This window comes from Colius striatus, chromosome 7 (assembly GCF_028858725.1).
Source record: "Colius striatus isolate bColStr4 chromosome 7, bColStr4.1.hap1, whole genome shotgun sequence".
In the NCBI taxonomy this organism is placed as follows: domain Eukaryota; kingdom Metazoa; phylum Chordata; class Aves; order Coliiformes; family Coliidae; genus Colius; species Colius striatus.
The window spans coordinates 23939535-23953752 of record NC_084765.1 but is presented as its reverse complement, the minus strand read 5'-3'; the positions used below and the strand labels follow the sequence as shown (position 1 = coordinate 23953752).

The 14218-nt window shown below is 34.8% G+C and overlaps 1 protein-coding gene across 5 annotated transcripts in view; it reads left to right on the top strand.

Moving 5' to 3' along the window:
- Positions 1–14218, top strand: part of ZNF280D (zinc finger protein 280D) — a 52575-nt gene that overhangs the window by 16187 nt on the left and 22170 nt on the right. For all 5 annotated transcript variants that reach the window (XR_009819025.1, XR_009819026.1, XM_061999216.1 and 2 more), the window contains 8 exons: positions 6491–6600; positions 7221–7450; positions 10006–10163; positions 10537–10637; positions 10731–10877; positions 11359–11493; positions 11860–12092; positions 13256–13396. Coding sequence is in view for 3 of the 5 variants with exons in the window: in XM_061999216.1 (XP_061855200.1) it covers positions 6491–6600; positions 7221–7450; positions 10006–10163; positions 10537–10637; positions 10731–10877; positions 11359–11493; positions 11860–12092; positions 13256–13396 (1255 nt within the window). In the remaining 2 variants the exon portion in view is untranslated. The remainder of the gene's footprint in view (positions 1–6490; positions 6601–7220; positions 7451–10005; positions 10164–10536; positions 10638–10730; positions 10878–11358; positions 11494–11859; positions 12093–13255; positions 13397–14218) is intronic.

The window sequence follows — 14218 nt, the reverse complement described above, 5'->3', positions numbered from 1 at the left end:
TGAATAGGAATGACTGTTAGGAAGAGAGGGACTGTGAACAGTACCAGAAGAGCTTTCTAAGTTACTAAATGGATTCCCTCTGATGATGATTTTGGTTTTCTGAGTTCTATTATATAGTAGTTGGAGTAAGTGGATCAAAAGGATCCTATCTGAAAAGGAGAACAGAAAGAATATGAAATTTAACAACCAAAATTTTTTCAACTAAATAAATTATGTTTCAGCAGAAATTGTTTAACCTACTTAAAAATAAAGAGCTCCTTCTTTTTATGTTGCAGCAGATGAAGTAGCACCGTATTCAGTCTTAAGCAGGCTATAACTTGGGACTTCTCCTCTCTCTTATGAATGATTATACTTTTGTAATAACTGACCAGAATCCTGTCATTCAATCTAAGTTACAGATGACAATCACTGCTGATTCTTCAATGAGATAATAGGTTATGCCAATGAATGACCCAACTGGTCATACTGACAGGTTATGTAGAACAGAATGATTGATAGTGTATTCTGCTTGATGTGATGATTTTGCATCTCTAGTTTAGGTGTTCACTCTGGATACTTAGCAATGAAGGTCCAATAGTGTGTCCAACTATTCTGTGATCTTGTTCTTGTCTTATTGGGTTGAATAGCATTTTGTAAAATAACCAAAGGTTTTATTACTTCACATGGTTCAGTATTCCAGCCCTTGTTCTCCATAGAACAGATGTTAAGGTTTAATTGTTTGTGAGTTTGCTTCTTCTTTTATTTTAATTTAGGAGACCTGCTTGCATATTTAGAACTTACTTATATTAGCCTGTTATAGAGAAAAAATAAATACTTTAAACTGACAAGGATTGTAATTCAAAGTGTCTTAAATATGCCATTCTTAGTCTGTGTTTATTTCTGTTAAATGGCAATAGGATTAAATTAAAAGGAAAGGTTTGTCATTGGGGGTTGAAACACAAATATCTCTCGACAGAGAAAATTTAAGATACACTTTGGTTTTTAACAAGCATGTTTCGTGGCTTAGCTTGTTTGGTGAGGTGACATAATACGCTTGCATTGTTCATCTGTGCCAACACCGACATGCCTGTGTTGGTGCCACACTTCCTCTAATTCATGTGTAGCACTGTGGGCACAAGGCATTCTGTGTTATGATATTTTGGAGTCCTTTTGAGAGCTGGCCTGTGATAGTCTGCAGAAAATTGAATTTCTGTACATGGCTGGTTAGAGAAGTTTTTTTAGCTCAGTACAGCATAAATATTTATTTCTGAAATCTAAGCACGGAAATGACAAGCTGCTAATGGACACTAACCCAACATTTTGTTAGGTTGCTAAATGGGTGATGATGTTAAATGAAACAGCATTGGTAACTCTTCCCTGCATGTTGAATGGTCACTGGGGATGTATGTAAAATTGTAATTTACTTTCTGAGAATATTTTGAGGTTATTCTTCCATAAACTTTACACTCCTGGAGGAAACAGAAAATTCTATAACGACTAGAAGAAATGTTCTGTGGTATTCAGGAGTTGACTGGACTGTATACATGCATTAATAGCACTAGATTAATGGGAGATGTTGATGAGAGTCAATGAACTAGAGACCTAAACCAATCTGACTTTCATGTTCCTATTCGGTTAATTTGATCACACTGTAACCACAGTACGTTTGATACTTTTTTTCTGGGTTACCATTTCTAATGTCTTCTGCCATTTAATCATAAGATCAGGCATAGTCAGCCCAGATGCACAGAACACAATATAAAGGATTTTACAGTAGTATTATAATGTGTGTTTAGAAACCTGTGGGCAAAGTGATACTGCATCCAGTATATTTTGCTCCTCATTGCAATTATTTTAGATATTGTACATATACCATATGTATGACTATAGCCAGCTGTTTTATAATAGTTACAAAATTTTTACAAAACTATTCACTAAGATCATGAAATGAAGGTAATAGACTCCTGAGTAACCTGAAAACCAAACAAGAATTTTTTGGTGGCTTCTTACCGCTGTTCGCTTGGGTACTTGGAGTCCATGACAGTCTCAACTATGTAGTCTGCTGGGTAGAGGACTGGACAAACTAGTTTGGAATGCAGGTGATCTAAGGAATTCTTGTGTCCATGTGCCGTGTGTCCCGAGAGAGGCACTTGAATTAAAAGAGGGATCAATCTGATTTATACTAGCTGGATATGAAATAATACTTAGAATTTATTTGATTCTTTTTGAAAATAGGGTGTTGGGGTTTTGTTTTTAAAGTGAACAAACAACACACTTCAAATGGAAACCCATGGATATTTTCCTAGTCTTATTATAATTCTTTTGAAAGAGGGAATTTATTAGATCGGAGTGTTCACCTTTATAAATACATAAAATAGTCTTCAATTTTTTTGTCACCAATGTGTCAAGCTTTTTTTTTAGTAGGAATTATTATCAATTTTGTTAATATGTAAAAAGTCCTTTTTTTAAAATCAGATTTTCTAAAGTAAAATAAAATAGTTTAGTGAAGATTCTTGTAAATCTCTTAGATATTCTCTCTTTCCACACAACTACATATTATTAAATATATAGCCAGAATTCCTGCTGTAGGTTGATGATGGACTGATGCTCTTATAATCTCAGGGATACAGAAAAATGCTCAAGTTGTATCTGCTCTATGGAAGCCTTTGCTGATCAAGACATGTATGTCAGTATAACTAACTCATATATCTAACAGTGCAAGTATAAGTAAATTACAGAACCCTAGGAAGTAGGAGTATCTAATGAATAACCTTATTTTGTGTATATGTGAATTACCTTAGGTGAGCAATGCATAGAGACAGCCATTTCACCCTAATATGTTCATTTATGTCACAAAAAAGGAAAAGTGTACTATGAAGAATGTTAAGATGATTAAATATATATATATATATATAACAAGTGAATTATGTTTTCCTGTATGTGAGACACAGTATAGTAAACTGTCCAATATACTCAACAGCATTCCCTGCTGGAAGTTTTTGCTTCTGTGGACTGAATGGAGAGACTATCCAGACCATTTGCTAGATGTAGTTACCACTGAGTATACACAACCTGGGAGATGGAGTGCATTGTTCTGTTTCTTCTCAGAAGAAGTTTGAATAATTTTATGTGACACAAGTTATCTCTGCCTGTTGAGAAGGCTTTTAAAGATCCTAATTCAATTTCTTATCACACCCAAAGATATCATTGGAACAGCTAGACTTGTGTGGGAAATAGACAGCAATGCCCTTAGTTCAGATCACTATGTCTGGAACTAAAGCCTGATCCTTGTCATAGTTTATGATAGTCTGTGCAGTCTGTGATTGTGAGTATGTAGCTGTGCTCTTTCAGGTCTACTTGGGGAATGATTTCTGTGTTGAGATAACACTGTCAAGGGTAATCTTACAGTGACAGACACATGAGTTTCAGGACAAGATGGAGCTACATATTGATGGATGTGTTAATTGGGCACTGAATATATGAGTTATTTTTTAGTAATTTTCTCTTTTTTTTTTCTCTTTTTGCAAACAAGCAAATCAACTGTTCTTTCAGAAGAGACCAAATAGATGTGCTGTGATTGGCCATTAGAAGTTACATTTTTTTCATTTTGCATACAAATTGAAGTCACAAATGTTTTTCAGAGTTAAATAACAAACTAAACCAGCATTAATGCAGGACCAGAAAAAAGGAGTTATGTTTTTTCACTAGAAAGGCAGGATTATTCCAAATAGTGGGCATTGCAGGAACCAGCTGCTTAGCTTAACTTTATTACAGTCAACCCATCATGTCTCAGATTAATGTGGGTGCAGATGTGAAAAGTAAGTTCGGGTGCTCATAATATTGCTGGGTTTCGGGGATGGATCTGTATTTCTTTGCAATTACCCTTCTTTGCAATTTCTTTGCAATTACCCTTCTTCATTGGCCTTAGAACATTCAGTTTTGAATTGGGTATTGTTTTCTTCTGCATGGCCTATTATTTTAGGGTAGTCTTAACTGCTCTATGTAGACTTGTCCATCCTTTGAAGTATAGATATCACTAATGTGTTCACAATACACTGTGGGGAAAATCCCCCAGCCCTCAAGTTCTTTAATTTAAACCACTGTAGGTCTAAAAGAGAGTGGTTTTGTATCTAAGCATCTTGCTACTTCTGAAGGAAACAGTGCAACTCCAAACAAGGCCAGGCCTAATGAGGTTAGTACTGGAAGCATTTCAGATGTTTCACCCGTAGTTAACTCTCCAACAGTAACACCATCACAAAATATATCTTCAAAAGGTAGGATAGGTCAAATGGCTTAGCTGCCAGTCTATGCATGCGTGTCATGGAAAAAAATGATACTTTTGTAATGTTTAAGTTGATTCGTATTATTAATGCTATTAAGGCAATGTAAATAAGTAACCCCATATTTTTAGTTCATATTTTTTTATGTAAAAGAACTGAATAGAGAGTTGAAAATAAAACAACCAACAAGAAAATCTAAATTGTAAGAATTCTGTAACTACTGAATTTATCAACTAATTCTTATGAGGTAAACAAAGAGGGGAAAGAAATCATTGTACTAACATCAGGCAAGGCAGCAAGTACTCAGACTGTAGAATCTCCATCCTTGGAGATATTCAGAAGTTGACTGGGCACAGCTCTGAGCATCTTGATAAGGTTCAACTTGCTTTGAGAGAGAGGTTGGACATGAAACATTTCTACAGGTCCAACCTTAATTATTGTATGATTCTGTAATTCAACTGACTATTGCAAAGTGGGTTTTGTCATTCTCTCCTTTCTATTGCAGCAGTATTTCTGGTACATTTAAAATAATAGTGGGGAAGGGAGGAGAGGGATTCTGAAAGACCTTTTCCTCCCTACAGAAGAGAGATAGTCTAGCTATTTCAGCTTATTAATAATTAGATGCATTTTCCTTCTGAGCCAAAAGATACTTTCCAGATGATTGTAATAGACATTTATTCTTGACTTTATGATATTTCCAACCATGTACTCTCTCTTTTAATATTAAAATGAGGAGCTACCTACAGTGTGATTGTGTTGTTTGGAATTATTTCATATTTGGGTTTTTTGAACATCTTGTTTGCATTTGGTTTGCTATCAGACTCTTCCACAGCAACATGAAGGAAGTGGCTATAACCTGGAATATTGCAGCGAAGAATTTTCCTCCACAATGTGTTGGGTAAAACAGACATTGTGTTGCAGCCTGTAATTCACAAAAGATAACTGAAGGATCTTGCCAAACACATTAACAAAGCAGCACATTGTATTTCCTGAGAACCTTATTTTTATGAGTTTGTCTCTAAGCCTTCCCATGCTTACATAGTGATCCACTCACTGAAGCGCCACAGAATATGAGATCTTGCTGCAGAAGCTGTATTCTTCCAACTCAGCTTGCACTCAGCTGTCACGTGTCAAAATGTTTTACAAGCTGTAATAGTGAAGACTTGCAGCATTGTTTTGTGGTACATTCCTTGCATGGCCATCCACTCATGTGAATGACTTTCTGCTGAACCATGATTCTTAGCAATACTGTTGTCATCAAGGACAAATACTATTCGATCCATGTCTACCTCATGGACTATGCAAGACTATTTTTGTCAAAAAATATATAGTGCTGTTACATGGTCATCTCTTAACTCATACACTTACTTATTTGCTCTTGTTATAAGGTGGATGTGTTTGTGTAGGTTTTCTTATTACATTTTTTCATAGCCTTGACATGGTACAGTTTGAGTTGTTATTTAAAACTCTTCTTCTAAACTATCTACTCTGCATGGAGTCTTTCAGATTTGTGAATTGCTTAAGAATGCAGCGGAACTTCATCTGGAAAAGCAGTTGTCGCTCTGATGGTTTTTGGCATTTTTGAGAATTGGAAGTCTGGGTTTATTCACTGAAGTTCAAACTAATGCAAAGCTTTTTTTGATTTTCCTCAAAAGGTCTTAATCATTTTATGTTGATAAGACTTGTTATTTCCTTTCACTACTGGTACTAATTATTTAGAGGATTTATTCTGCAGGTTTTCCTAACACCTAGGAAGGCCTAGATTCCAACAACTGTCCAGACAGAAATAGTCTCATCATTGAGAACCTTGTGGTCAAATTTAATTCCTGAAACCTTCCTGAACTCTGTTGTGATGATAATAATCAGATCATGGCATAAAACAAGTTTTACATGTACATTTGAGAATTCAAATTCTTTAAAATTTCAAAAATCTGTCCTATCCAGGGGGTGATGGTGCACAGAACAAATGCTTTCTCTCTATCATGCTGCCTTCACCCTCTCCCTTTTTTTTCCTCATTTGTTGTCGAAGTTGCTTATACCAAACAAAACAAACTCAGCTTGGAAAAAAGAAAGGGTAGTTTAAAGATGGTTGTAAAACCTTGCTTATGGTTACCACAACTACATCAATTATAATAGTTTTAATTTGAAATAGTGTATTCTGCTAGAATAATAAATAGTAATTTGTGTATTCTGGTTGTGAATTCTGAATCCTAACATTTTAAATTTTACAGATACAAATGCTGCATCAAGCACCATTAAAAATGGGGGACCTTTTCCACGAGCTTGTCCAAAGTGCAATATCCATTTCAATCTTATGGATCCTCTAAAAAATCATATGAAGGTAAAATATTTTGGGGCTGGTAAACTTTATAATAAACTTATGTGGACTTATATTTGATTATGAAATGGTGCTGTGTTTTAATATGGAGATAGTCTGTCTGTAATCAGCAAGAGCCAAATGCTCAATGTCTTGCAGTCACGTAGAGGAAGAGTGGAGTAGCGAAGGTCTTTTTGAACCAAAATGATTGTATGTCCTCCCCTAAGAAAACCTTCCTTTAATTTCTCAGTAAACTTATGGTTGGTGAGCAAAATACTTGCAGAAAAGCTGCTTTTGTTTTTCTAGTTAAATGTAAATGAACTGGTCATTTTTAAAATGAGTAAATCAACACTGATATTCTGATTTTTTTTCTTCCTTAGATTTATATTGCATGAACTTGTGAGAATAATCTCTCTTCTTTTTTTTATAATATATAGTGATTTATTGCCTAAACACTACCTAAAGATCAGTTACTGTTCAAAATACTTAGGTAAATGTGAGTAAAGTCAGTGTGTCAGAAATTTTAGCTTTGCATCTAACTCTAGTTAGTGAGTGCCTTCAGTTTTTAAAAGGGTGATACTGTCATTATTAAGAGAGGCTGATACCTTTGTCTTTTTTTAATTCTCCTTTCCCTTTCCATCCAGTATTGTTGTCCAGATATGGTAAATAACTTTTTCCCGGTAATGGCCAAAACAGAATGTTCGAGCACAACAAGCAAGACTGCTGAGTCCGAGAAAGGAAAATTGATTATGTTAGTTAATGACTTTTACTATGGGAAACACGAAGGTGACACCCAGCAGGTACAACAGGAGCAGAAGACTCATACAACTTTTAAATGCTTCAGTTGTCTGAAAGTTCTTAAAAATAACATAAGGTATTTGAACTCACTTTCTTAATTGTTTGTAAATCACTTGCATCTCATAGCACTTAGTTTCTCACATTAAAAATTTGTCTCTCTGTAACAGATTTTTTTTTCTTATTGAAAACTGATAATATGTGTCTGAACAGAAATGGAATTATTTTTTACTATGCATGGTATACCCATAACTTTAACTTTACTTTGTAGAGTACAAATTTCAGTGGTGTCTAACATAAACAGTAGAGTATTAATCAGAGTGGTTGTAGGACTTGGGGGTTAGAAAGGGGAGCACAAAGTATTTTACAGTTTGGATTGATGTAAATACAATTTACAATCTGGATTGATGGTGTTATCAGAAAATGTGAGTGTTAATTCCCTTTAGGGATGCACAATGACTAATAGTTGGTGGTTTACTTATGTAACATCTGTTATTTTGATGGAATAATCTTACTTCCAAATGCTGCAAAAAACTTCAGTAAGCTGTTTTAATAGGTGGATGAGTTTGTATCATTGTTCTTTTGAAGTTAAGGTCATTGAACTTTGTTACATGCATTCTTCAATAGAAGTTTAAGTAGCAGAATGTAAAACACAAAAAATAGACTATTCCTTCAAAGGACACAATATGCAAGTTAAAATTAATACATTTATGCTAACATTAGACTCATATTATTGAACAAAACACGAGTTTAATGTAATTACAAACATTAAATTTACTGTTAAGCATTAAGTATTTGTAAATCCTAAGAAGTGCTGGAAATTTGTCTTAAGCAACTTGAAAATGTTTTATGTTGTTATTCTCTTGTGGTCTTATAGTTCCTGTTAGTTACAGCATTTTTTGGGAGGAGATCTTATTAACATTTATAAATATCTAAAGGGTGGGTGTCAGGAGGTTGGGACATCCCTTTTTTCTATAGTAGCCAGCAACAGGACAAAGGGTAATGGGATGAAGCTGGAACACAAAATGTTCCACTTAAACATAAGAAAAAACTATTTCACTGTGAGATGAGGGAGCCCTGGCACAGGCTGCCCAGAGGGGTTGTGGAGTCTCCTTCCTTGAAGGTCCTCAAGACCCGCCTGGACATGTTCCTATGTGACCTGATCTAGGTGAACCTGCTTCTGCAGGAGGATTGGACTACATGATCTCTAAAGGTCCCTTCCAACCCCTACCATTCTGTGATTCTATGCTTTTTCCCCTTGCAATTTATCTTTTTTAAAAGCAACAGTGTTTGATATGGGCCAAGAGGTCTTTCTTGCGGTTTTGTAGGCTTAGTACTTTCCAAAAAAGCTTTTCTTGCAGTATCAGGAACAGTAATCCACAGAAATAATACTTTAAGATACTGGGTTCATTAAAAAAAATACATTTCTCGGGCACTGTTTTCTGCTCAGCATTGTATTGTAAACTTCTGGTGCTATGGTGTCTGTATGTCCCATAGCAAGTCATTAAAAATGAGCACTTTTTCTTTGACATTTCTCTAGAGCCAACTTTCAGCCATATTAATTTTTTCTGTAACTTTGTAGCTGTATTTTGTAGTTCTGTAACTTCAGAATTTTTATTCCAAGTTATGTTTTATAGTGTTAGCCATTTATACTGGACAAAATAAATGCATATTGTGGAAGTTTTTTAGACCTTAATGCAGAAAAACATGAAGTGATTCATCAGGGCAATCCCTTGCTTCCTTTATAAGATCTATGATTGAACACAATTGAAAAAATGTTCTGTACTAGTGTCCGTTCCTTTCTTTGACTTAAGTAACTTAATAGCTTCAGTTAGGTAAGATTTTTTTTCCCCTTTTTTGAAGCAACTGATATGTGAGGCTATTTTTCTTCTGCATTTGTTTTTCCCAATTCCAAGGTGTTATTGCTTTGAGAACTACATTTACTAGCTCCTCTGGCTGTACTGAAGTGAAGCACATTAAAAATAGAACAGTTTTTTAACAGTTTTGAAGTCCTTGTGCTGCTCCACCAGTAATGGTGACCTGCTAGCCTTGCTACAGGTGCCTAGACCTCTCAGCCAGAATAGCTTCCTGCTACAGACAGGTGGATGTGGTAATGTAAAGTAGTAACACATCCACCAAGCTTCTCCTACTGTTTTGATTATCTGCACAGTGGCACTCTTTGATAACTGTCCCTCATAATTCAACTTCATTCCTAAATGTTTTATACAAAGAAATCTCTTGGAACTCTGCCATTTTGGAATGGAGGTGGTTTCCGATAAAGCTATGTCTTCATTGCAGATATATTCTTGCCACTTAGTAGTTTTCAGCAGAGATAAAAGTTACATTTGTTTCAGAACAGGGCTTTGAGACTGATAGTGGTGAAGTTTGAATAATTGACATGTTTTGTTATTGTCTTCACTAATTTCCCTTAATTTCAAGGCAAGAAGCTTTTTAAGCTTTGAACAATGATTTCTGACAGTCAGCTTTCTTAACTTTGATTTTTTTTTTTCCTTTTAATTAAGAAGTCCTTGCAGAGTAAAGCTTGTGAAGAATCCTGTGCATCTTGCATGTGATATATCATATACAATGAATATTAAAATGTAGGGGTTTATACTTGTGGACTTTTGCTTAAAGGTTTATGAACCACATGAAACATCACTTGGAGCTTGAGAAGCAGAGCAGTGAAAGCTGGGAAAGCCACACCACCTGCCAGCACTGTTACCGTCAGTTTCCCACCCCATTCCAGCTGCAGTGCCACATTGAAAGTACACATACACTTTATGAGTCATCTAGTAAGTTGGATTATATCATATGAATTCTTTCTGTGATCTAAAATTTTTAGATATTTTTTTGACTTCTACTTTCTAGTTGGTAATTTCTGGGTAATGCTATTGTACTTTACAAGCAATCTTAAGACTTAACATAGGAGCATTGAAATCTCCTGTATGAGCACTCATTCAATTTGTGTTAAAGCAATGTGTGTAGAATTGTAAAACGTTTTTTGTTTGTTTTTTAACTGAAAACTTAACTGCAAGAGTTAATGTACAGGGAATTTCTTCTAAAGAGTAGAATAATTGTTAGATTGCTTTATCATTATAGGTATATGTAGTTCTACTTACGACCCCAAACAAATTTTTTCTTTTTCTTGTATTTCATTTTTTCTAGCGATCTGTAAAATCTGTGAATTATCCTTTGAAACAGAGCAAGTTCTTTTGCAACATATGAAGGACAATCATAAGCCAGGTGAAATGCCGTATGTTTGCCAGGTATCTGAGAGTGACTATTTTGTATTTAGATTACATTACTCCTGTCTTGATGTCAATAAACTTTTAACAAGGAAGTCAAACTTTTCATTTTAGGTATGCAACTACAGATCCTCAGCTTTTTCAGATGTAGAAACACATTTTAGAACAGTTCATGAAAATACAAAACATTTATTATGCCCATTTTGTCTCAAAGTAATTAAAATTGGAGCACCATATATGCATCATTACATGAGGCATCAGGTAAGCAGGTATTTTCAATTCTTAATGGTAGAAAAATGTGAAATATATGTCATGAATGTAGGGAAAAAAAGTCATAACTGTTTCACATGGTTGTTACAGAATAAGAATAGTTAATACAATATTGTAGAATAATTATTACTGCTTCTTTTGAAAAGTCTTGAAGGGACTTGTTGGACGATCATGTTTTTGTGTGACAGCAGCTACCTGTTTAAAAAAATACCTCTGCTATTTTGTTGCTATTTTGAAGTACTGTGTTTGAAGGAAGAATGCTCTTCCTCTTAGTAATAATGCTGCCTTGCATTTTGAAGTATTTAAACATTCTCTTTAATTCCTACACAGTATCTTGGCTTTGTACGATATTAGGAGTTTGTCTGGTTGATATTTTAGAAACTAGATGACCATTGCTTGAGACAAACTAGGGTTGGAGTTTAGTTTATCGTGACATTCTTGCTTACTATAGATTGTTTTCCATTTTTAAAAGAAAAAAGGAATATATCGTTGCACTAAGTGCAGACTGCAATTTTTGACATGTAAAGAAAAAATGGATCACAAGACTCAGCATCACCGAACATTTAGGAAACCCAAACAGTTAGAAGGATTACCTCCTGGAACGAAGGTAAGAATTCAGAGGGGAATATTAGAGGAGACAAAGGTAAAAAAAAACCTTGTTGGGAGAGAAAGGGGTGGGGCAGAAAGCAGAATGTAGCCAGTTGCAGGTCTGAAAGAGATTAGTGTGTTTTGTCATGGCTAACTATTTTCACAAAAGCAACAGCTTTTTAAACATCCAAGAGACTATGGAAGTGAAGTTTACTCTAGTGAAACAGTACTTTGAATTTTTTCAGATCAGTAGTTATGGAGGAGTGGTTCATTTGGCTATGATTTTTGTCCTAAAGTGGCTTAAACTTTGAGACAAATAGAAATGGGAACTTAGCTTACATCTAAACAGGTTTGGTGTTTTTTTTTTTTAATTTCATACTTACAGGTGACTATTCGAGCATCTATTGGATCTCTTCAATCAGGAGCATCTTCTGTTAGTACCAGTGCTTCCGTGTTTCAGTTGTCACCTAAAGCTAAAAATACAACCACTAAAAATCATAACAAATCCAATACAAATAAATCAAAAGCGAAAGCTAAACCAGCTACATCGAAGAAGCAAAATGCATGGACCAACAGCAAAAAAAATAAAGTTACAAATAGAGCATTGCATAGTCTAAGGTAAAATATTAGCAATAAAATATAAAAGTGTGCTTTGAATAGAAATAACTGATCATTATCTTTCAGTAACTTCTAATACTTCAGTATGGAAGATGTGACACTTCAGTTTTGCAGAAAAAGCATGCCATAAACTTTGCAGATACTGGTACTGTGATTATAATTCGAAACTGCATTCAACATTTTTTGTGGTGGTGGACTGCTTTAGGATGGAAGAACAAATGTTCTGGAAATTTGTGTTCTATACTTTAATCTTTTCTTGCACAGAGCCACAGACTCTTGAGATACTAACTCATTAGGCAGGCTTATGTTTAGAAGTGACCTATGGAGAGGAATACATCTGTCTGAGTGTATTTTGCAAGTTTTTTTGTGAGGGGGAAAAGTGTATTCCTCCTTCAGTTTTTTTAAGGAGTTTATTTGATCTTACTATTTAAGAGGTTAAGTCTTTTATGTCCTAGGAGATACCTTAATTTGGGGAGCTACCAAAAGAAACCAAAAATCAAGGAAGTTTAAGCAAAATGTTGGGAGAATGCCATCCTAATATTTGCAGTTAATTAGATTTTGCTGTCGTATTAATAATTTTAAGGAAATAACTTCATTGGCTAAGATGAGTTAACAGTTTTCTTTGTCAAAGATTGTAGATGTCTACCTTCCAATGAAGTGGTAAGACCATGTTTAGTGCTCAGAGACATACAAAAATGGCCAGTAAAGTTGGGGAAGAGCAGGATTTTGGTCTTGCTTTGTAGATTTTTTTCAAAGTTTGTGGGAGAATAGCTGGGGAGACAAGAAAACAGAAGGATTTCTCTGTGCATTGTGGAGAGGGTAAAGCATTTCTTTGAAATCCTTCTCGAGTATGTAGAAATAAGAGCAGCAGCAAGAAGTTGGAGGTTCTTGTCTACTCAAGTATCTTTTTTTTCTAGGAGTGGAAACACTTAACTTCTGCTTTTTTAAGGTCACAATGATGGTATAATTTAAGAAAAAAGACATTTTCTTCAGGTGTGCCAACATAAGCTATTAGTATTTAACTAATAAGTTAACTATTTTTAGCTTAAGTTCCTCATTTTTTCCCCTAATGTAGTCAAGCTTGCTACTGACTTAAAGCAAAAAGTTTGAAATTGTTATTGCATTTTAATGTGCTGATATTAACTTTTTTATATTACTGTTAGGTATCGTTTGGGAACTCACAAATGCATTGAATGTTACTCTGCAATAAAAGATTTTGCAAGCCATTTTCCTGCTTATGTCCACTGTAGCTTATGCAGATACAACACTAGCTGTAGCAAAGCCTATGTGAATCACATGATGAGGTAAGAACTTCAGTATTTCAGTTAGGTTCTCAAATACTTGCTGAATTCGTGTAAGTTGTTCTAAGTGGGTTTATTAGCTTAGTTTTGAACTGGGTCATAGGGATGCATGTAAGGATTGGGTTATTAATTGGTAGAGAGGGCCTAAACTCCATGTGCTTGGATTGCCTGAGTCAGTGCTTCAGGTACTGTTCTGTCTTTGCTTCAGAGTTTCTATGGTATCTTCCATAATCATTTCACCCAGACTTAACAAATAATGACTAATTGTTTTGTATTCTCTGGGTTTCAGACTGAATTCCTCATCTGATTTTTTTTCTAAGTGCTGAATGCATACAGCCACAGCTATTGCTAAGGAAATGTGTGCTCAGAATACCATGTAAATGATGTCTCAAATAGCAAATTCAAGTGGATGCTTTTTCTTATACTACTGTATACAGATTGTCATCTGTAAAAATCTCATCAAACATCTCATTTTGCGGGAAGTTTGTAACTGATTGTGAGGCAATGTAGGGTATTAGTGATGCCAGCTGTAAAAAAGCCTGTTAAGAAGACAAATATGTTAGTTTTCAGAGCAATAGAATTATACCACACAGATCATGTAGTGAAGGTAAAACAAAATTTTTAATATCACTTAAGGATGCTTGATCCTGTACCCTGAACAAGCCAAATGTATTGTAGTAAAGTATAGAATGCAGTTGTCTTTTTACATATATGGATGTATAAAATGCTGTGACACTTTTTGATTGCTAGAGTTGTTGAATTTATGACCTAAGTTGTATGTATTTTATAAGTTGACCTGTTAATTTTAATGCTCACATAAAACTT